General features: G+C 38.9%; 1 protein-coding gene across 4 annotated transcripts in view; it reads right to left on the reverse strand.

The window, feature by feature from the left end:
• Positions 1-4518: 4518 nt before the first annotated feature.
• Positions 4519-25484, reverse strand: part of opn5 (opsin 5) — a 68340-nt gene continuing 47374 nt past the window's right edge. For all 4 annotated transcript variants that reach the window (XM_044377496.1, XM_044377498.1, XM_044377495.1 and 1 more), the window contains 4 exons: positions 14473-14643; positions 13131-13465; positions 12759-13003; positions 4519-6391 (listed from right to left, as the gene is read on the reverse strand). In XM_044377496.1, coding sequence (XP_044233431.1) covers positions 6325-6391; positions 12759-13003; positions 13131-13465; positions 14473-14643 — 818 coding nt within the window. In that variant the 3' untranslated portion in view covers positions 4519-6324. The remainder of the gene's footprint in view (positions 6392-12758; positions 13004-13130; positions 13466-14472; positions 14644-25484) is intronic.

A 25484-nucleotide genomic window follows, 5' to 3' on the forward strand; every position in this document is an offset into this window, starting at 1 on the left:
GGCTGCAAAACTCGTGAAAAACACAAAAGGCCCTCTCTAGAGCCAGTGTTTGGTTTGTCCGTTCTGGGCTACTGTAGAAACTCTGTGGGAGATAACCTGCTCCCTATGTAGATATAAAGGGCTCATTCTAAGCTAACGAAAACAAAACAATTCCTTTCTCAGATGATTATACACTAATTAAAACATACTTATGAATATTATATTCCATTTCTGCCAAGTCCACTCCGCTAGATTCCACTAAATTCTACACACTGGACCTTTAATATTGTAACTCCCTGTGGGCAATATTTTGATCTGATGATGTGAGTCAGTTTTTTTGTTTGTTTGTTTTTTTGTTCTGAACTGTGCATTAATGAATTATGGCTTGTTTTACATGTGCAACGCCCTAAAATTAGGTCTTCTGACCAGGGCTTACTGGTTGTCCCTCGCGCTCAACTTAAAACAAAAGGTGATTGTGCCTTTGAAGTGGTGGCTCCAACACTGTGGAACACTCTTCCTGCAGACACACAATCTGTGGTCTCTGTTGATGCCTTTAAAAAGCAGCTGAAAACTGGCCTTTGTCTTGCCTCTTACTGTCTAGGGTTTGTATTTTGTGTCTTTTTAAGGTCTGTTGTCGCTTGTTTTATTGTTTCTTTTATTATATCTCATATTGTGCTTTCTTTAACAATTTTACTTCTGTGAAGCACTTTGTGACCTTACTCTGTGAAAGGTGCTATATTGAATAAACTTTACTTACTTACTAACTTGCCTAAATTGACCCACCTTTAGATTAGTAGTACCAAATGTACCAAATTTGGAGAAAAAACTTGAACAGTTTAGCAGTAGTAGCAGTTTAGCAGCTCATGTTTTTCATAGTGAAAAACATGAGCTGAAGCACATTAATGACCTACTGTGACCACCGAAAGTAAGAAATTGCTCTTTTTTTTTAATGAAAATTGACAGCAAGATTCAAGATTAACTCTTGAAGCCACTTTTGTCCTGCTAAGGTCAAAACATGGACTAGCTGGCAAAAGCAGGTTTTGCATATTTTATGCAATTGTTATAACTCTGTCTAGGTGGAAATGGAATATAAATTAACATGTAAAAGCACTTTTTAGACCAACATCATCTGGACATAGGCCAGTAGGGCTTGGAAATATTTTGTATATTATATTTTGTACCAACTAATTACTTGGCACACATGGGGCACAGCACGGGACACATTTTTCTTCCTCATTGTTTACTCATAAGTCCCAAAATGTGATGAATATGTGTCTTCTGTGGACTGTAGGTAATCAGGCATGTAGTTCCAAAAGGTAACCTACAGCAAACCATAAATGTCCCTCCCTCCCTGACAGATTCATTACCATTCACAAAAGGTAAATGTTAGTTATATTTTGTGATGTGAATCAATCCCATGCTTCTCCACAGTAGGTATGATGAGATGTGCGTAGAGAAGAAGAATATAAAGAAGAAGCAGGTCTTTTGTAACAATACAAACTGCACATCACAAACAGTCAATGCAAAGAGACAGCACGTAAATCTAGCGGATAAATTTAGTCTTGAAGGATCAGTGGCACTAGAGGGTTGCTGGAGAATCCACAGAGTGTCTGACTTACTCGGACAATGCCCCGATTAGGGTTGCAGTCATAATAGAATCCAGTCAGGTGTTTAAGACAGTAGGACATGTCCAAACACTTAGGCTTCAACGCTTGCAAAGTGCTGAGTGCAGACACATGGAGGGAAACAAAAGAGGTTCAATGGAGCATGTTTACAAAAGACTCAGCAAGAAAATCATAGCAGCAAGAAAATTATAGCAGCAAAGGGAACATCAACTCATGAGAAAAATATTACCAGAATGTGTGACAAATTGTGCCTTTTTTTTTTAAGACTTTTGTGCTGGTTGTCATGCATGTTGCTGTTGAAATACAAATGTCACAGTTTCACTCAGACACCATTTGAAGCTGGACTAGTCAATAAATCTACACATTGCTACTGTGTATTATTAGTCTAGGGCTGTTTGCTATGGTGTCACACAGCATTTTAGGTGTGTTCAAATGTACTGATAAAATTAAGGTAAAGTCTGTTTTCTGGTAATAGATTTCATTACAACAGCCATCTTTCCATGCTGTCAAGTGCTGCTCATATGACATTTTTTATGATAGCACACACCTCTCTCTAAAATTAATCAAATTCACATCTGGAAACCACAAAAAAACATGACTTTGCTCTGCTTTGCCATATTTGTATATGTGTCACATTCTGGTTGGTGATATGGATAAAGCCTTCTATTGATGCAAAAAACCCTGTTATTCTAACACTGCCATTTGATTTTCAACATTTTTCGCAATGAGAGATATACACAACCAGAGATATTAAAGGAATGGATACAGTAGAAAAATCTCTGATGGTTAAAGGTATTGTCTGATCACCCAACCCTATTTCAAAGTATTAAAGATGTATTACCTATAGTAAAGAAACAAATCCCCAGCCTAACATCCCTTAGAATTAGGCACATATTGGAGGATTCTGATTTATGCCAAGTGCCAACGTTCAGTCCCAAAGCAGGAGTGTGACCTTTATGTAGTCAGGTGGAAAGTAAGGGTGTGGAGGAAGGGGTGTAACATTTGCATTTTTATTAACTTTTACCACAATCTTTTCCTAACCTTAACCATATGGTGCAGTAGTTGTCTTGTACAGATATTGGAGAAAACAAGAAATGTTGGTACTGGATAACAAAAAAAAAAAAACATTGTCAATCAACATAATCTGTGATTTTGCAGAATTGTCCAATAGCAACACTCTTGTCTAGAGACAGTGTTGAAATGTCAGAGCAGCTGATATTAGTGGCTGAGTACACTTGCAGCTTTCAGGAGCTTCATCTGAAAAGGTTGTACAATGGAATTCTGGTCCAAACTGCAGTGTGTTACTGAAGGTATTGAATGACTGCAGTAACTTGGGGTGGAAACGTTCATAGTCTACATTAGACATGAAGCATGAACTGTACATGCGTCAGGCATGATTATCACACCCCAACAAGCAAAATTCCTCAGATGAACCTGAGCCACTTTGAGGACTGTCATTAGACTCAACACTGATTCATTTAACCAATATTGTGTCTTCATCCTAGTTTGCCTCCACTTTAAACATGCAAATAACAACCTTTGAATCTCCCTGATGCTTCAAGCTAGCTCTTTTTGACCTCACAAAGGATTCTTCCCACTCCATCCACTTCAGTCAGTCTGCCAGCTAAACCTGCTGTTGAACTTTCCTGGCACTCATGAGCCTCTCTGTGCAAACAGAGAATCAATGTCCTCATTTAACCTCTTTCCGTCTGCCTGCCCACTGAATGACACTGAAAAGTAAAATAAAGTACCTTCAAACTAGCACTCATTTATGATTTGTGGAGTAAAGGTGCACAAGACAGACTTGCATGGTTTTCAAAATGTGAAGCTCATGTTTTTGAATATTGCTTATCCTATCAGAAAAGTGCTTACATGAACATTTAATATGAATTTTTAAATATTTTTATAATGAGGCTGCAGGTTGGCAGAAAAGGGAAAATGTTCAACCAAATAAATGTTTACTTTAAAGGAATCACTTGACATTTTGGGAAATATGCTTATTTGCTTTCTTGCTAAGAGTTGGATGACAAGAATGATGGGAGACTCTTATCAGACCACTACAACCCGCAAAGCAAGGGCCATGTGAACATCAGAGACAGCAGATGGTGTCAGGAGGCTACTTTTCAGTAGCTTTGCTAGCTTGTCAAATAGTAATGCTAGGTAACTCTAAACAGTGAAGAAGCACATAACACAACTTGGAAAACTAGTCTGTACAGTGAAGGGAAAAATGCACTAAAGCATTTCTTTATACTCAGAAGTTGTGATTCAAATTATGCAAGAATATTTAAATATAACATCCAAAATATAACCATGAATATTCATGCAAAATAACTTTGTTAATCTGATTGTAAAAACAACATTTAAGGATCCCTTCAATAGGTCTGTCGCCCAGCAAAAGACTTCCATCAATTCTGTTCATGTCTGTCAGGAAATATGACGGATAAAGAAGAGGAAACATGTTGTAAAGAGACAGTACACATCATTTTTATCAGTTCTTCTGTAATGTCTCTATTCTAACAATTAAAGAAAAAGTAATAAAACAATGTGACATAGCAATAGCTCACACAGCGAATAGTGCCCAAATGGCAGTGGACATGCTAGCGGATTAGTTTGCTAGTGTTAGTGCCTGCAGTTACCCACGACAGCCACTTGACCCTAATCTTGCAGGTTGTAGTGGCCCATGGAAAGTCATTTCTGTGAAGTATCTCCATTAAATATAGAACTGGAGCCAGGAGGTGATCAGCTTAGATCAAAGACTGGTAGCATAAATAGACAGCTAGCCTGGCTCTGGCTTAAGTTAAAAAATCCACATACAAGAATCTCTAAAGCTCAGTAATTAAAACATTGTATCTTGCAGGAAGTCACTGTAGTAGACTATATACAGTACTTTCCTTCATAACTTTTCATTTCTTAGTTTTCTGTTTGTGTATGCATTAAACAAGCAAGATACAAAGCATTAATTTGTGAGCTTTAGAGAGATTGGAAGGTATATTTTTAGCCATGCTAGGTGCATGGCTATAGGGATGGCAATGTTGGTCTGTCGGTCCATCACTTTGGACCAGACAGAAATGTTTCAACAATTATTGGAGAAATTACCATGAAATTTGGTGTGGACATTCATGTCCACCTCAGGATGAATTCTAATATCTGCCGTGATCTCTTGACTTTTTTTCTAGTCTCTCCATCAGGTCAAAATTAACCAAATACCTGCAAATATAATGACATTCCCTTCAGCCTCAGATGCACTTTGTGTTTAGTGCAATGTAGCAAATGCTAGCATGCCAAACTAAATTGGTGAACATGATAAACCATATACCTGCTTATCGTCAGCATGTTAGCATGGTCATTATGAGTATGCTGGCATGGTGATGTTAGCATTTAGATCAAAGTACAGAGCTGCTGGCAGACTCTTAATCTTGTTTAACTTTTGCTATCTTCATTTTCCCCTGCTTCAAGTCTTTATGCTAAACTAAGTTAATTGCCTCCTGGCTTGAGCATCATTCTTAACACACTGACATGAGATATTTTCATCTAACTTGAAAAGAATGAAAATAAGCATATGGAAATGTTGAGCTATCATTTGGAGCATTATGAAAATGATGACGTTATTTCTGTCAATGGCCATAAAGGAAAAAAAAAAGCTAACAAACCAATAATAAATAGATTACAAAATGGTCCCTGAATTAATCATAATTGTTCCTGTTCCCATAAACACAATTGCACTGTAAGTTTGGTAGTAGTGGAAAAAGTACTGAAAAAATGACAAAACTGCTGGATTTGTTTCTTTTTATGTGCATCTGTCCACTTCTCTGCAACAATCCACAACATATATATGTGTGACACAAAATTGTTATCAATGAATACTGAATGGTTTTGTAGGTAAAGTGCACTCCTGTGCGTGTGTTTTCTTGTGAAAGGTTTAACCTTTAGCTTTTGATCAGTGCTGCAATGTGACAATACCCTGTTAATGTAATATCAAAGTCTCGGTTTCACCTATTAGAGTCACAAACATCTCCTTGTGCAGTTTAACAGCTGATGAGAACATAAGCTGACGTGATTCAGTGCCTTTTGAAATATCTACTGTATACAAGCCACAGGTGTAGGAGTACAAAAGACAACAGCCTGTACAAACAGAAAAAATACAACTTTGAGCTTTGACGGTAACACCCAAACCTGATTTGACAAGGCTTACATCAGGTTTTTTTTTCTGTTTCAATTTGCAGTTAATGTTTAGAAACATTGTTAATTTCACGCTTTTGCAATATTTGGATTCGCAAAAAAGGTTATAGCTCCAGATGTGACTTGACTTTGGTTGGAAACTTCTTAAAATTTCAAACCTGAGTCAAGCCATATTATGAGAACACTGTAGTCAGTCGGTAATACTAAAATGTTAAGTCAAGAAGCTTACACAACACATCACTTGTATGTTGTAACCACTGTTAAGACAACGCTACTCCACAGATGAAGGAAAACCTCGTGGGAAAGATGTGTTTCCAAGGAAGAGGAGGTGGGGAGCTGCGGGAAGCACACAGAGATCCAGCGTGGGTGCAAACAAGCAGCGAGACTCAGGAACCACCGGCTACAAAGGTGAGCGGTTGATGATGTCATAGCAGATGACAGGCAGCGTGTGATTGGGTAAGTGTAGGGCACAGAGGGCAGGGAACAAGGCAAACTGTCCAAATAGAAGAGGTAAGAGGGTCACACAGTCTAAGTGTCTGTCTCACATCTCGATGTGAGCTTCTTTGGCTGGTGGCGTGTCCTTTAATGAGCCCGAGATGGTGTAGAACCTGCAGGAACATGTAAATAAGAAACAATTTTTAAGAATAATAATATACAAATAGTGATACACACAGAATCGCACACAGTAATATTAACTGTGTCTGATATAACTCATCATATCATGTCACTAGCTCATAACTGCAGTTTATACATCTGTCATCTCATTTGCAAAGGCGAGGTGTTGCAAGTCATGGAATTTTTAGCACAGGGAACATTCTTTGCTTTGCTGTGCAGTGTGATGTTTTTATTAACACATACATTGCAATTTAATATCTCTTCTAATCAATGATGGAAAACCAGAAGGCTTACAATGATTTATTGTATTTATTATAATTAAGTACATGAATTTATTGACATTTATATCACATTTCTGTCAGAATTTCCAAGCTGTATATAACAATAATTCCTAGTAGTAGAATGAATCCAGTAAAGTGTTCTGGAGCCAGAGAAGTGGCAGAAAATTAATACATGGATTTACCTGTTACAAAATTCTGTTTTTGCTTATTGAGACTAAAATTTACCAGCTTTCTAGCTACCATAGCTAGCAGTAGTGACAGCATAGCATTCCCTACAGGTCTCATGATGCTGACTGAAATTCCACAAAAAAGATTAAACAGCTTCCTGCAGCACAATCCACTGTCACACCTGCAGTATTGTATCATATCATATCGTATTGTATGCTATTGTAACATTACTGTTTTCCAAAACTGTTCTTTAATTTAAGGATTCTGTGCAAATTTGAATCATAAGTGAAGAAATAAATTAAGAAAAAAGTAATTTTTTTCTAACAGGTGTTAAATTGAGTAATACACCCTCGGCTGGCTGGTGGTGGGCAGAGCTTATCAGTTAACTCAGAGACTTGGGGCCAAACATTCACAATCATTCTGAGAATACTCTCAGAGTGCTCCTCACTTCGTCTAAAAATTCTAGCAAGGAGTCGTAGCTTAAGAGGGATTTAAATTTCTCAAAGCAACTCTGAGCAAGGAAGGGACAGAAACTTAGTTTCCTCTTAGTGAGGAAGTGTGGTTGACCCCATTGCTAGATAGGATATATTTTAAATGTGTGGTTGGATGAGCAAAAAAAAAAGCCTCTTAAAAGTCCTCCTCCCTGTTTCTTAACAGTTTTTCACCTTAGGAGCTCTCTTAAGGGCTAAGATGCTCTGTGAATAGCTTTTATCTTCACCAGGATCTAGTCTTAACTGTAAGGGGAAATTCTTAGAAAATGTCATAATTCTAAGAATTTTCTTAGAATTTGGTCTCAGAGGAGCAACTCTTTGTACTAGGAAGCTTTATGAATATAGCTCCAGATCTAAAAAAGAAAAGCACACACAAAAACCATGAAATGATGAGGTGGAGAAGAAAAATAAGGTGAGAGATGCAGTCTTAGTAAGATATTGTTTGGTTAGGATTGTTAGCCAATTTTACTGGTCGTGGTTTTTTCATTTTGATAGTCCAAAACATTAATCATTTATTGTGAGCCATCCTTTAAAGCCAATTCCAGTGCTATAAACTACATAATTGATTATCTTTTTCCAAATTGATGATGATGATTAAGATATCACCACTGGTGATGGCTTTGCAGGTATATGTCATGAATTAATGATGCAGGTGTTATAAATAGGCACTGACAGATGCTCTGGCATAGTTGGAGAACCTCGTCAATATGTTCTTATCTGCCTTTTGTTTCTTCTCTGCCGTTTGTGTCTCTGACAGTTCTAATGATTGGTGAATCAGGCAGAAGTACTGATATGCAAACATCTGATGAATTATGTCTAATTATGAATTATTTTATATGTGATTTTGCAGATATTAGACATATTGTTATATATATCAGTATATAAAAAAGTACTCTTATTAATATTTTGATATTGACTTCAACCATATGGCTCAGCCCTATGCACTAGATAGCAAATGTGGAGTGATTTTGGACAGTCATTATGACTTTTTGCGCTAAAAATTTTTTTTTGCTGTGAGTCTGTGAGCTTCTCAGGTAGGTGTAAATATAACAACAAAAACCCCTCACACACATGCACACACTCACATGTCAGTGAGACACACACCAGGCAACTGGATCATCTCACAAACTGTTACTTTTACAGTGTGTCACCTCTTCGCCATCAGGCACACATCATGCATCTACCTAGATGGCAATTTGATTTTCACCATCACACAGAGTTACTCATCAGTAATATTTTTACTGGTCAAAATAACATTGTTTTTGCATATGACATCAGCTCTGACATCATTCTGTCAAAATTTGACATATAAATATAAGGTTCTTCAGATCTAAATATGTCCTATTATTCACTTAATTTACTGAAAGTGTTGACATTGGTGGACTTGCAGCAGTTTTTGCCATTTCTTAATGCTTAATGAACTTCAACATGCAGATTTGTGAAAGGTGATTTGACCTCTAAAGGGCATGTGTGATTGAGTCACTGACAGTGAAGACTTTTCATTTAGCCTGTGTGACAGCCTTCACTGTCAGATGCCCTTGAGAATGAGATTGAAGTGCAGCGTTCAGTTAAAAGCACAGAATGATGTTTCACTTCACTGTGACAACATCAGAGTAGAAGAATATATCACAGCACCGACCACATTCACACTGTAGATCAGGGATGGGCAATTCTGATGATAGGGCCACAAAAATTTTATCCTCACTACCAGAAGGCCACATTGTGACCGTGCACCTCCACCAGTAGGATACTGTAATCGCATCACTCAATTAGCCAATTATAGATACTAATTTAATTAAAAAAACTAAATATATACCAGTAATCAAAGTTTATTATACCAACAATCTATTTGTAATATTCAAATGCATTTAGTAATGTTTCTATTTATTTAATGAACTAAACACAAAAACAAAATGTCCACATTCCTGAGTGATAAACCATTATTTCAGTGCAATGGGGCCTCAAAAATCAGCATTCAATGGTGGTGTGCAACAACTAATACTCATGTTTGTTTGCATTTCTACTCTGCCCTCCCATTCCATGACATGTTTCAAATAAGCATGTATTTATCTCAAAAACCACTGACTCTCACCCTCAGGTGGATCAGTATAAAGTTCTGTCTTAATATAGTTGATAGTTGTGGCCTCTCCTGCTGGTGTCCTATAGACTGAATGTCATTCTCAATTTTTGTGCATCCAATCAGGCTGACAGATGAAAATCTGTTCCAGCTCAGGCACTTTCTCTCTTCGCTTGATGTGCTTCATTGTTGAAAAGCTGCTCTCGCAGATATAAGTGCTCCCAAACATGCTGGCCAATGAGAGTGCAAAATCCCTGAGGAGTGGAAAGCAGGACTTGGGTATAGTCTCCAAAATGAAATTCCCGTCTCATTGCACTTTGCTTGAAAGAAGGGATCTGACTGTAGTTTGCACAGTTCAAGCCGCAGTTCAACTCTGGGGGTTGCTCACTGACAGCAGCAGAGAAGGGGTCAGTGAATAGACACAGTTCATGGCATAGAAATCTTGAAAGCGGTCGTTGAACTGCTGCTGCAGTGTTTCTATGTCAGCTCTGTACTTGAGAAATGTTTTCTCGGTACATCTTTGCGTACCATTTGGATAGTCGGATGAAAAGCCTTGTTCGAACAGGGCTAGTTTACACTGAAATGTGTTCATGTGTGCATAGAGATCCGACGCAGTTTGGCCTCTTCACAGCAACTGCATATTCGGGTGATTTAGATACAAGGTAATATCCACAAGGCAGGCCATGTTGCAGGGAAACTCTGCATCCCTGAGTTTACTGCAGTAAGCATTTTTTGTATCACATCAAATGTTGTCCTCCAAGAACACTTCAGTGCGCAGCACAAAGAACCTCTTCAAGCACCTCCCACGGCTCATCCATCTAATCTCAGTGTGCATCTGTAAATCCCCATAAGCTGCACTCACTTCATCCAAAAAGGCTACAAACTTCCTATGATTGAGATACCTGTTCCCCCCTCGAATGAGATTGGTAAACTTGGAAACTAGATCCATGAAATGACTGAAGTCCATAGTCTTGGCACAGAGGACCTCCTGTAAGATCAAAATAAAATAGGATTTATGTAATGATAAAAATGATCACAAAGAATACCCGCATTCATAACCATATATTAACAGTTAGTTAACAATAACATTACCTACCTGATGTATGATGCAGTGCAGTATTGGAAAGTCAGTGCTGCTCTGTTGGAGGAGCCCAGCAGATCCAGTGCGTCTTCCTTGCATTGATTGTGCGCCATTGGTAACAACAACTGAATGCTTGTCAAAGCCCCCATGCTCACTTACAACACTTTTAACAGCATTGAAAACATCCTTGCCCTTGTTGGTGTCATGCAAAGACACCAGTTTCAATAACTCCTTGTACATGTCAAATGAACTGTTAATGGCTCTTATGAAAATGAGAAGCTGGCTAGCATCCATCACCTTAATCAAATTATTCGCATCACTGTGTGATGCGACAGAGAAACCGTTTCAAAGTTATAGCCATGTTATAATCTTCAAAAGCTTTAGCCATCTCTACTGCACATCGCTTCACTGTTTCGCCATCTGACAAGGGCTTCTTTGCTATAGCAAGCTCAAGGGAAAAAGCATAAGATGCCTTGAGAGAGGAACTTGTGTAATTGTGGCTTTGGTAAAAGGCTCTGCTGTCAGTGTATTTTTCCTTTGAGGCCAGCGATGATAGTGGCTCTGGCAGCTCTGGTGTACATTTCATATTTGTCTTTGTATGTGGTGCCGTAGTGGTTGAAATCCTTCATGACTGATTTTGTTTCTAGGCACACTAAACACATAGGTTTGCCTTCGAATTCTGAAAAAAGATCATGTTTCCCAACTTGCCTGGAAGACACGGTTTTCTTGGTCGAGTTTTCTTTTTTGGCCGCTCAAGTCTCTCTTAATCTCGTGCCATTGTGGAAGAGACCTGGCGAGACCAAAACAAGACCATGTGCAAGCAGTTGCTTGGCTAAAGGCCTCTTGCGTTTCGAGGGAGTGACTTCCTTACTCACTAAGTGAGTACAGGGGCCACATGTGGCCCATGGGCCACCAGTTGCCCGTCCCTGCTGTAGATACTGTAGTATTTGTTGTTTCTCTTTACATCAGGCCAACAGTATTATGTTTAAGTTCACATTTTAAGTTCCCTGAATGGTGAAGCAACACAAACGTTGTACTTTATATGGATGCAGTTCATTCAAATTCTAATGAGATGAAGGCGGTTGGACCTTTTGCTTAATGCCTCTACGATTTTATTTCATTGCGCCTCTTAAACTGCTGTGAGAATATGTGCCCACACCACTGTTAAACTAACAATAACAGCAATGAACCTCTGGCAATTTCACCTCAGCAGTTACAGTATTGTATGTCATAAATGCCTCTGAACATTTCTGTAAAACTGCAGATTATCACTATTCCTGCTGACCCAGGAAAAACTGTATTCCCTTTTAATACTTTTTTGAAACTTTTCTTTTACAATTACTTCAACCCCATTTTTTACAGGCTAATCAGAAATGTCATCATTTGTTATATACAGTAAATGGTACTATCCATGTTCTGGAACACTTTGAAAATAAAAAATGTATGCAATTCTAAAATTGTATTTTTTGCCTGTATTTACACAGGTTCCTACCACATCACAGATATCTGTATAATGAATGGAAAGAGGAGAATGTAAGTTCTATTTTATTCAATAGTTGTTTTTTGGTTTGTTTGTTTTCTTCTCTAAGAATATCCTGGAGCTGTTTCACCACCGTCAACAAACAGTTTTGATTTTAGCAACTGTGAGCACCTCCATTTCTTATTTGCACTGTGGGAGAATAGTGTGCATCAATGAAAATTCAAGAATCAGTCATGTTTTAGGATGCATACTAATTGTTCTGAGTACACTTTACTTTGTCAGAATGTAGAATGTATGTAATGTGGAACACATTACATTTTAGCCACTCTGCACCATAAAAAGGCTGCATTAGTTTCTTGAAGTTTGAAGTGCATTGTAACCATGGATAAGCAGACAAGAATATACTGGATGGAAGGCATAAAGCTTAATTTATATTTCTTTGAAAAAGGGTTACTTATCTTTTCCTTTGCAGTAACACACATCTAGCAAAGCGAACTCCACTTGTAACTTTCTGTTCACCATGACCTCTGCTCTCTATCACAGTAATAGTGGACATTCCCATGAGGGACTGTAAACACAGTTGCTGTGTGGAATATAATTAAAGCACGACAATACATCGTGCAATGTTGCATTTGTGCTATTAACTGGCGAAATCCAGTTTGACTGAGTTACAACACTGAAAAAATATGCAATTTGTCAATTTAGTGCTAAGAGTTAACTAAATCAACTAACTAATTAAAACAACAAACAGCGAGGTAGAAAGATTACATGTTCAATATTACCTTGACTTTCTAAAATGCCTGCGTTTCTTCAGGACCTTAAAACAGGAGGATTTTGCACAGGAATTTTTCAGATCCACCACCTGGTAGATGATGGGGTTGTACATCGCTGAGGACTTGGCCAGCAGGGTAGGAACAACAGACACAGGGATGGGCACTGAGTCCGGCTCGCCAAACGCTGACACCACTGACACCACTGCATAAGGGATCCAGGCTATTAAGAAGCCTGCACAGATCAGCATTGCCACCTGGGAGTGAACACAAAACAAGATTCAGATCACAGATTTGGCCTTAACAAGACTGCTGTATGAGCAGAGAGAAAATGTTTCGTTTTGCATGTTTCTTTTCACCCCTTCCCTCAAACCTCTCACCCACCTTTGTGAGTTTCATCTCAAGGTTGTGGCTGTTGTTGATGCGGGCGTCAAAGTGCGAAACCTCTTTCGTGGAGGACTTGACCTTGAAGATGATCATGACGTAGGAGAAGACTATGATGCCGGTGGGGAGGATGAGACAAAAGAACAGGATGGCCATGACAAAGGTCTGGCCAGACAGGGAGGCCTGGGCCAGCCACCAGTCCAGGGTGCAGGATGTCCCGAAGGGCTCTGGGGCGTAGTTTCCCCAACCAATCAGGGGCATGGTGGCCCAGAAGGCTGCATACACCCACACAAAGACCAGGCACAGGAAGGCGTGGTGGCGTTTAAGCCATGTACCTAAAAGAGAAAAAGATGGACTAGCGGTGAGAGAGACAATAAAACCCCAATTTTTGAATCTAAATTCAATCTTAACTCTAACTCCAACCTTATTTTCTGACTGTGATCTCAGCCTCAGTGTGTACATCATATAAAAACTCATTTTCTAAAAACTGCTCATACACTGCAGTGACAATTACCCAGCCCTCACAAATGTCACACATCACATCACTGCATCAAGCAGTAGTAAATCATATATTTTCCACTTAAACAATCATGTCTGTTCACATAAATCACATCTGTCAAATGCAGTGTTTGCTTCAACCAGGCAGTGAGAATGTGAGAAGGGTTTAGGTTGTGTATGTCTGCTTTTTGCTGCTGTCTTGAGTGTATTTTGATCAGAGAATATCTTGAATATCCCTGATCAAAAAACAAATAAAGTAAACTACCTCGTGCTATGGAAGTTGATAGCATATCTCCTAGCATTCATGGCACTTAGATGCCAGACAACTGTCATGGAAAACACCATTTCCACAAATGTATCCATAAACTGTTTCATCCTCAAAAATATGTGCATTATCTGCAATAACATAATAGTTTATATTTCTTTACAAAATATGTAATGAGGATTTCAGTTCAACTTTAAGCTTCTTTTGGTTCTATACTGTATAGTAACAAGTAGTCAAAATATGATGTAAGGTAATGTGTGTAAGACAGGCCAAAACATGCACATGTTAACATGAACATAACATATGGAGTCTGGAGACCCTGAGAGGTCCTTGAGGGAGTTCCATGATTCATTTCAATCAAATCTGTAATTATAATTGATTTCATTGGGGGAAATAACAAGTACGCAATATTTCAGAATGAATACTCCAGTTGTGTGTCTGTCTTTCACCTCAATTACCTTCCTCTTGCTGTTACTTATTTCCATACAGATCAAAAAGCCAACTCATCAATATTTGTTTGTCTGTATGAGTGTGCATGGAAATTTTACAGAGGTTCTGTTAAATGAGATTGTGACGTACCATATCTCAGATGGCAGATCTTGAGGTACCTGTCCAGGCTGACCATGGTCATTGTGATGAGGCTGCCGCATCCAAAGAAGAAGCCTGCCCAGCCATAGAACTGACAGCCCTCCCAGCCAAACAACCAGCGATGGGCGAAACTAGATACAATAAAAAAGGGCTTTCCTGTCACTGCAAGGACAGGGAAGAGGAAGGAAGGACAGGAGGAGGAGGAGGATTAAGAGAGGTAAATGGAGGAGTGGGGGTAAAAGGAAGAAATGATATGAACATGACAGAAGAACAGCAAGAGGAAGAAGAGGAATGGGAAGAAAGAAAACGAGGACAAATAGAATAGAAAGGCACAAGTACAGAGGAAGAGAAGGAAGAATGTCAGGTGGAAGAGGTGGATATGAAGAAAAAATTATGTAGAAACAAAATTTAGAAAATGAAAATGAGGGAATACGGAGTGGATAAAGGGAACAGGAAAAAAGAACAGTGTTGTGTTGACAGTGATGATGAGGGTAATATGGAGGGAGGAGTAAGTAGATTTTCACAGACAGGGGAGGGAGAAGCAAAGTAAGGAGCAGAAGGGGTGAAAACATAAAATTAGTATCAATTCTTTACCCAGATAGCATATGGAAGTGGGCCACTTCAGGCAATGATGCGGCACTGCTGGTCTTCTTCTGGTCTGGACAAAATGGATGTGAGCCTGAAATGGCCCACATGTAAAATAGCAAATATGGCCCAAATATCCCAAATTTGGTAAAGATGTGGTACCTTTTTTGGTAAAGATGTGGTGCTCTCAGGTATGTGTATCCTGGATGTGGGCCAGTTTTGGTTTATCTGGTTTGTTCTTGGTTGGCATACGGCTTACATGTGGCCAAGATCTGGGAAACAGGAGCGGACCGCCCAAGTGCCATCATTCTACGCGGTATGTGGGCCGGATGAAAGTGCCGAAAGTGTCGGGTGTGGGCCGGATCTGGGCCACAGCAATTTTGCTATCTGGGTAGTTATATTTACTAAAAGAGATTTCATTTTAATCATGAAACTTGACAGCAATCCCACAAAATCACCTAAACCAACAGTGTGTTATTCTGTTCTTCAGTAATTTTTAGCTTTTCAAGCCTGTCTGTGGCTTTCAGCATCAAGTTCATTGGTTCCTACTACAGATGTACATCTTCAAGGGGACTATTTTCAGCCACATTTACTGCTTGCCAGTATTTACAGTGGTAGGACGGATGTATGTGGGTTTGACTCATAATAAATGACAATGCCCATGTTCATGGTGATGAAGAAACTAGTCACCAAGGGCAATAGTGTGGTATGTTGTTATTCTTTTTTGGAGATTAACAGGGTTCTGCACAAAATAATAAAATATATCAGGCTTTGGATAAACAAACAGTACTTGTTTAATTCATTGGTTTGGTCTTTTAATGGGATATGTTGACAATATGAAAAATAGAGAATATCACCAGCCTCATCTTTTAAATAACTTCAGGCAATACACTTAATTATAACTCTTCATTACATTTATATTCACCACCATCTACACCACTTTTTCCCATCCAAGACCACAACCAGGAACAGGATCTACTAAATATCTATAAAGTAGGCCTAAGGCAGCTAGTGCACCCATTACATGTAACAAACCCTTACAAACAAAACATATTGAAAATAATTCTATATATTTAACTGATTAATCAGAGTATATGAAAGAACTCCACACACATACATACACACATACTACTATTAGCTAGACTAATGCAGTATAATTCAACTTCATGGTCATTTTGGAGGCTATAGATTATGTTATACTTGTTTGTAGTTTGTCATTTTTTGTTTTATATCATTGATATAAATGGTTTAGACAAAATAATACCTCTCAGTTTTCTGCAATACAATTCAGCAGCATCACAAAGTGCTAATCCAGCCTACTACCAACAAGAACTGAACATTATTACCTTTATATAAGTAGAATATATTGCAGGGCTGTTTTATTCAACTGCATTAATTGTAGTTAGGTGTAATTACCTAATAAACTGGCAAATTCATGTATATTTCTGTTGCACCTTGGAAGAACTTTAATGTCAGCTAAAAGACAAAAGTTGACAATATTCTGAAAAGTTTAACTACTGAGCAATACCGAATCAAAAGGCAGCTACAATAATACAGGCTTGAGTGCTACATGGAAAATGCCAAAGGCCAGTGAAAGGACATAAAAGTTAAACTTGCTGTCCTTGCCTTGAGACTAAATAAATTGCAACAGGCAGGAAAAACCCATTTTTTAGTGCTGATGACAAAAGCCCCTTTCTCCTTTCCCGGTAGCTCAGATTCAAAGGATCAAAAACAGTAATACATGTGACAGCTCTTGTGACAACTTGTGTCAAATGCTTCATTACAGAGCAACCAAAAGGAGAGTGACAAACAAGAGGGTAAGAACCACTCACTGATGACATAAACACAAAGCAATCATAATCGCTGTAAAGATTCCTTGAAACATAGTAGGGTACTGAGCTCATATCAACACAAGATTCTACTGCTGCTAACCACAGTGACTTCCTGATAGTTGTTGTGTTTGTCAGACGTGGGCCCTCTTCTTGGCAAGCCGGACAGGCCAAGAGCCATGAGGCATGCCAAGTCTGAGCGGCATAAAAGGGATAAACATCAAAACCTCTCGAGGCAAGATTACATGAGACTATGAGCCAAATGTTTTCTTGGAATCACTGAAAACCCACCAGGGCATGTACACATGCTTGCACATGGTTGCTCACATGTTTGAGGGCTTAATAGCATTTATAGTACACAATCTGAGTCACAGAAATAACAGAAAAAAATCTTTCAACTCTACAAATCGGGCAATTGTTTTGTTTGCCCTTTGGCTTGTTTATCCTGGTGACCATCACTGTTATTTGTCTTGCAGCTGGTGAGGAAAGGATTATGTCTAAATGGAGAATATGTCCAGAATTAATATCAACCATGTAGGATCTAACCTTGATACTCCCTGTGAGCATACCCCAAGTTTGTCACTCCCCAAAAGATTGAGGAGTAGCAGCACACTCGTATTGTCTGACTGAACCAGCTTGCAGGGATTGTTCCACTACACTATTAAGAGACACCGTCATATCAAGATTATTCCAAGTAAACCCCAGGGTTTTCTCTACATTTGCTCCACAAATGTTCCACCACTACATGAAAAGCTGTGGAAAAACTTTATTATTCACACATAAAGGGCAAAACTGTAACTTAATTTCAAAATAGTATAAATATATGTTTCCACCTGAGTTTCATTTGTTAAAAGAGTAGTTAGGTTATGGAAAATTTAATTTAGTGCTAAAATTGTACTTAGCGTTAAACTGTATATGTAATTTGTACTATATGCAATTTGAAGGTGAATGCTGACTGATGAAATTAGTAAAACTTGCTGCGGTCCATGAAATAAGTAGTAGTGCTGCTTAAAGGTGGAGAAATATTTCATATGACAGCAGCTGTGTTCTGATCTCCACTAACCCCTGAGGGAAATGACTTTTTAGCTGCTAGATGCTCCACTATCTTTACCAGCTAGTCACTAATGTTGGCGCTGGGCAGGTAGCATACAGTTACTGTGTCTGGAAATGACACTAACGAGAGCACCGACACTGAAACAAAAAAGTAAAACTGTAGAAAACCAAAACAATGAGCAGAGTTAGCTGATAATTCTCTTTGGGTTTGTTACTGAGAGCAATCCATTTCACAAACACATTATCAATTGATCTATTATTAACATAAAAATATTGATCATAGCAGCTTTAAGAGAGAGCATTCAGAAACATTGCCTGAAGCTGACAGCACTGCACTGACTGTGGAAGTATTTTATTTACTGTTGTAAAGACTAAGTCATGCTGTGAACCTTGACATGGCCACGCTGAAAGCTGTCTATATCTTGATTAAATGCTGCATTATGCGGTCAGGGATTTTAAACCGTTGCTTGAATCTGTTTCCCTGAACCTGAATCCTTACATTTGTTTAGCAAAGTGTCTCCCTTTACAGAAGAAGGAAAAAGCATAGGTATGGTTTACATTTTGGAGGTGTTGTCTTGATGAAAACAATCTAAGAACTGGAATAGTCTTCATGACTGATATCAAGAGAAAGAGAAAAAGGGTTTTGGCTTAACTTGTTTGTTTGTTCATAAGGGTTAAAGGTTTTGCTTGGTGGAGATGAGTGAATAGGAAAGTCATAGAGTGGCTGTACCTGAGACATCACCAGCCTCCCCTACCAAGAAAATTCAACTTAATTATTCTTTTTAATTCCAAAATTTCCATTTTTTCCTTTCTTTGTTCCTTTTCCATTCCTCTCGCTTTTTATGTATTTATTTTTATTGATTTACTTGTTATTATCATCATTATTATTAATTTTTTTTCTTATAACCACTCGCCCCAATTGCTCTTCTACACTTACATACACACTCACTGTCATGACCAAGGAAAAGCAAACCATGTCCGTGTAAACCAGCTGAAAGGCTTAATGAGAGGACTAGTCAACCACAGGAGGATTAGTGAGGATAAAGCCCTGAGGATGGCATCACGTATTATGCAAGTTAACAAATATGTAACTGCTTTTAAATTGATGTAGTTAAATTGCATGATTTTGGTTACACTTAAATCTCTATTTTCCCCCAGTCATCTTTAAAATACAAAGAAATTACAAAATATTGTTAGACTTAATAATTTTAATGATTTCTGTCCTCAGAGGTTTTCATTAAGCTTAACCTTAAATCACAATTCATCAATAACTTAACTGTAGGACCTAACCAATCAATTTATTTATATCTCTGTCTTCATTTCTGCTGAGACATATTGAGCATCATGAACAGAGAAGCAATCGCTGCAGGCTGCAGGTAATGATATAGATATATCATTGAGGCCAGTACTATTTAATTAACTTATATCTTTAACAGAACTCTCACAAGGTGACAGTTCACAGTCAATATTGTATTTTTCCACTTGTCTCATCCGTAAAAACCGCAGCTCAATTTTTTTCCCCCGAGGGATATGAGCATGAACATCCATGGCACTTTTATGAAACCTACCTGTCATGCCTGATATATGTTGATAGGGAGGAAATTAATTGTCTTGCAAATTCCCGTAATAACTTTCATATGCTGTAATAAAATTGTAGAATATCATGTATGATCATACATAAACATTTCAATACATTTTTTTCTCTTACTGTATAGTATCATTCTTAACAGGATAGATTTTCAGGAGTTTTTTTAAAGGATAATAAATGAAAAAAAGGTTGCAGTCACTAAAGTTGCAAAGTTGCAACTCCCTAAAGTTATAATGTACGTAGATAGGTTCATTTAAGGCAAACTGGTCTAGGGCAAGGCCAGATGACAACGTCCTGATAGGTTTTAAAAGATCAGAGAGACCCTCAGCAGCTCTTGCAGGTGAGTGTCCGGTGATATAGGGTGTTTGCAAACCTAGAGTGGGTTTGCTCTGCTCTGAATCAATGGATGCGTTGGTTAACTTGGTGCATTTTCACATTGGTTCAATTGCTTTTCACACAATAATAGATACAAGCAGACCAAAATGCATTACTTAAAGCCACTCCTCTCATTGGTTAGCTGTGTCTGGGCTGGGAGCCAGAATGTAAACACAGGAAGGTGGTCCTGAAGAAGCTCCTCTCTGCCCAAATATGAAAACTTAACAACATACTTCATTGTTGGTCCAGGTAGGATCTCGATTCATTTTCGGGCTAGCTGCAAACAACTGTTGATTTTGCTCATCCGCAACCCAGTATGCAAAGGGCACCTACCTACTTTTAGCTCAAACTTGCAGACCACGCCTAGTATTTCGGACAAATCGAGGTTTTATCACATTCCCACTGCAAACAAACCACTTGTTTTGGTCTGTACCCACCCAAATACATTTGCTGTGTTCAGATCTACCCAAACGAATTGTACCAGGGGGGAAGTCCGATTCAACCAAACTAAACAATGCAGGTTTGAAATCACCCTTAATGAGTTCAGCTAGTGAGGTAACCTTTATCATTACCTTTAATGATGATCACTTGCGAGTGGTAAGGGTCCACATGCATTGCCAAGGGACAGGATGAAAGCAGATTTAAGTGTTGTTTGACACTTCCTTCCTTCCTTCCTTCCACTTCTCATATAATAAAATAAAGACCCAGTCAGATGAAACGCCCTCCGGCGCTCTGTAAGAGGACTGTGGTCAAGATGACAAGTGTAAATCATCAAAACATTAAGACTGGTGAAGATGTTGGCCTTTGGCTGTTGCCAGGAGGGTACAGTGACAGCAATAACTGAAGTTGCAGTAGTTCAATGAAAACAAGCTCCTTCTTATGGTGCAGCAGTAAGAGCAAATTGTTGTGGTTCCACATTTTCCCCAGCGCAAAGGGGAAATGTGTTCATAATCGTGAATGAATGAATGGTACAACATGTTCGAGCTGAAAGATTCCCAGCAGTGTGAAAATGTTTTGTAAAAGACATTCAACTTGAATCAAGCAGATTTGTTAAAAAGGTACTGTTTTGTTTTTGATCTTCTGTGTAACTGACAAATCAGTTCACACTGGAGAAAGAGAGAGAGCGAGCTACAAGAAGACAAGACTGACATTTTTCACAATTACTCCAAACAGCTTGGCTGCAAGAATCCAGCACGTGCTGGTCCAAAGAATCTGTGTGAGCAAACTACATGGACCAGCCTTCATCTGTCATCTTCTCAACATTAACCTCTGTCTTTGGAATATTAAGCACTGCAGGTACATCATATGCACAACATCAAAATCACCTGATGATGAAAATATATATTGTCTTGAAATTGGAGTCACCTCTGAAAAGAAAATACACGCATCTTCTTTGATATGAGTAACCTTGTTGTGACAGATAGATATGGATATAATATTTTCTGAATAACTGTACACTGCTATTCATTTACTCCTGCTTCAATGTTGTTATAGCAAGAATACAATACTCCAGGGATGAGTACTTGCAAGCACATTTGACAGAGTGCAAAGCACTTCACGGACACCAATCTGATTGAATTTATGCAGACAATGCAGAGAGAAGAAAGATACAAAGGAAAGCAATAGAGTAGATGAGAAATTATTTATGGAAGACATGAAAAAAGAAAAACATTATGATTTCTACTTTTTGAGAGTTCACATCATTTTCAAAGGCTTTACTTGCCAGCCATACAAACTGAGTCAGATTGAGCGGCAGGAAAAGGCAGATGCAATTAACAAGGTAATACAGTTTATATAAGACATGAAATGCTTGTCCATATAAGCCAAAGGCTAAAAGTCTGTATTTTTATATGCACATAAGTACATAATTCCATGTGCTCAAGAGATTTGGTTTTTGCAATTTACAATTTAAAGCAGCTTTCATTGATTTTTATGTATTTATTGGCCATTTGGTGACAAAGTAACAGCTGTAAACACAACACTGACATATTATGAAGTGATAAAGGTGTTTTGATGAACACATTATCAAACAGTTGTCTTTTTACACATGCAGCAGATACAGAGCAAAATTTATTATATTTTTAAAAATTTATTTGAAGTCAAGCGTCTGTCCATTCATACTCTCATTTTTAGCTTTGTTTTGGTCTCAACCAACTCCTGAGAAAAAACATGTCTGTCTGACAGCTAAATGCTCCTCTATGTTCATTAGCAAGTTGCTAACTTTGTCAGTCTGCTGTTTGCAGGTACTGTACAGTGGGTTTATTAAAGCATTTTTTGTTGAAAACAGCTGCAGCTGGACATTAGGTTGATGAGAGCTGTGAGAGTGAATCAGTACAGTTGCGACTCATAAATACCAAAACAATTAGCTAAAAGACATTCAAATGTTCTGTTGAGTTGAGTGGAATTGCAGAGTTGGGTGGTAATTCTCTTTGGGTTTATCATTACGAGTGAAACCTTTAACATTACACACAGGGCCAAATCCACAAAGCTAATAGCACCGTTCATTGCACAAATTTTGGACCCGCAATCTGCCCCGTTTTAAGGTCGTATTCACAAAATATTTTGATCTAATGATATGCCGGCACAAACACGCCCATAAAGTTTTGGAACAGAGTGCAGGTTGCCCTTGTTTTGTGTCTGATTGAGTGAGTGGAGCGGTTTACAGTGTTTCGTGCTTTTCTCCACATTTCAGCACACAGATTGATCCATAATGAAAACTGCAGAGAGCACAAAAGCGTCAAATTGTGTGTCTTTAATTAGCAGAGGTGTGCACACACTAATGATGTGCAGAGAGCCCAGTATTTGTATTTGTATCTATATTTGTTGAGGCAGCAAAATTATTTATATTTGTATTCGACTAAAAGTGGAAAGAGGCTTAAAAATCCTGTTTTTGTTTTTATTATTCTTTTAATTTTAGAAAATTAAAGTGTTACAATAAGTGTTCATGAATAAACTACCTTACAAAGGAGGTCCCTACACTGGGTCTCAAACTGGAGTCTCCCAGATCATAGACGACTGTGCTGACTACTGAGTTAAAACCTTACTCATTGCAATAGTACAGACAGACCCGTAGTTATTTATACACCCATAATACAGAGACAGCACAGTGTGTAACGTGTAGGCAAAGAACTTCAAAGGCGATTATTGCTTTGAACTTTTCATTTATTGCCTATTTTTTACAACCTAACTTTGTGGAAAGGAGAAGGGGTAGAACAGGTTATGAGAGTCCCTTGGGAGCACTTTGTGTGTGTCAGTTGCTTAGCTTTAAATCTGGGGAACACCCCCAACTCCAGGAGTGAAATAAGAAAATGTGCATCATGTAGAAGGTGGATATGACTCCCCTTATTGAGACCTGCTGATAGACATAACAGCGGAGCAGAGGAGAGAGACTGAGATAGAGATGTAAATGGTATTTGACATGGGAAGAGAGCCAGGGTCAGAGCCAAGCTAACACAGCTTGGACCTATAAGGCTATTCCTCTACCCAGCCTACTTCTGGCTAATGTCCGGTCGCAGGAAAATAAAATGAATGAAACAAGACTAATTCAACAACGGGAAATCAGAGACTGTTGTGTCTACATGTTTACAGAGACCTTGCCCCATCCCAACATCCCAGATCAAGCTATTGCACTTGATGGTTTCGCGTCGACAGAACACAAGGAGAGGAGACCGATTCTGTGTTTACATCAATGATGCTTGGTGCTCAAACGCAATTATAAAGTGGATGGACAATGTTTACCAGATGACGAGTTTTTAATGTTAAGATGTCGACCATATTATCTGCACAGAGAATTCAGCAGTGTGTTTGTTGTTACTGTTTACTTTCCTCTAGATGCAAATTCAAAAAATGCCCCTCAGGAATTGTATGAGGTCATCAGCATTCACATGACAGAACAACCAGATGGTATTTTTATTGTGGCTGGTGATTTTAATCAAACAGACCTCAGAACTGTTTTACCTAAATTCCACCAACATGTCCACATCCCCACCAGGGGATGTAATACCCTGGACCATGTTTATACCAACACTGCTGGCAGCTACAAAGCCCTCCCTCCTTCCCATTTTGGCATATCAGACCATATTTCCCTGCTTCTCCTGCCTACTTACTCTCAACTGATAAAAAGGGTCAAACCATCAGTAAAAACTGTTAAAGTGTGGACAGATGATGCTATAGCAGCTCTACAGGACTGTTTTGAGTGCACAGACTGGTACATGTTCAGAGATGCCGCCACCCAGGTAAGCCACATCAACCTTGAGGAATATACATCAACAGTGACATCATACATCCGCAAATGTGTTGATGATGTGGTGATCACTAAGACAATAAAATCATTCCCCAACCAGAGAGCCTGGATGAATGGAGAGGTGAGGGCTCTATCCAGACCCCAAAAAGCTGTCTTTCGGTCAGGTGATAAGAAAACATACAACACCACCAGAGCAAGACTGAAAGCTGGCATCAAGGAGGCAAAGCGAAGACATCAGCAGAGACTGGAGAGAGACCTCAACACCAATAACATCAAAGATATGTGGCAGGCGATCCGGAACATCACAAGCTACAAAAGCAGGAGCGTCTCCATAATGTGTTAGGCCACATTGCCAGATGAGCTTAACTCATTCTATGCTCACTTTGATATCCTCAACAAAGTCAGCTGTAAAGTCCACTCCGCCTCCAGAGGACCTGCTACTGTCAGTATCCACAGCAGATGTGAGAAAAATCCTGCTGAGAGTGAATATGAATAAAGCTGCTGGGCCTGATAACATCCCTGGCCGTCTACTAAAAATATGTGCCAACCAGCTAGTTGATGTTATTACTGACATTTTTAACATTTCACTGTCACAGGAGAATGTTCCCACCTGCTTCAAGACAGCCACCATCATCCCTGTACCTACAAAGTCTGCAGCGTTGTCCCAGACAACCTGGACCCTCACCTGTTTGCATACAGAATCAACAGATCCACAGAGGAAATAACAACACCTACATCAGAATGCTGTTTTTTGATTTCAGCTCAGCATTTAGTACAATTTCCCCCATGAAACTGATTGGAAAACTTAGCACTCTGGGCTTAAGTACCACACTCTCCAACTGGATATTGGACTTCCTCACAAACAGCCCCCAGACAGTTCAGATTGGTGGTCACACCTCCTCCACTCTAATGCTCAACACCAGAGCCCCCCAGGGTTGTGTGCTCAGCCCCCTTCTATTCACGCTGTATACCCATGACTGCAAACCCCAACACGGAGAGAACTCTGTTGAGAAGTTTGCGTATGACACCACCATCATTGGCCGGATTTCAAACAATGATTAGAGCTCATATCAGGAGGAAATCAACAATCTTGCAGAATGGTTCACAGAGAACAAACTACAGCCCAATGTCAACAAAACCAAGGAGCTAATGGTTGATTTTAGAAAAAAAGGAGGCAAAGACACATACCTCTGTCTACATCAGTGGAGCTGAGGTGGTGCAGGTGAACAGTTTTAAGTTCCTGGGAATCAACATCACAGAGAACTTGTCATGGACATCACACATCTCCACCCTAGTAAAAAAAGCTCAGAAATGACTGTACTTCTTAAGG

This window comes from Thunnus albacares, chromosome 16, assembly GCF_914725855.1.
Source record: "Thunnus albacares chromosome 16, fThuAlb1.1, whole genome shotgun sequence".
Classification (NCBI taxonomy): Eukaryota; Metazoa; Chordata; class Actinopteri; order Scombriformes; family Scombridae; genus Thunnus; species Thunnus albacares.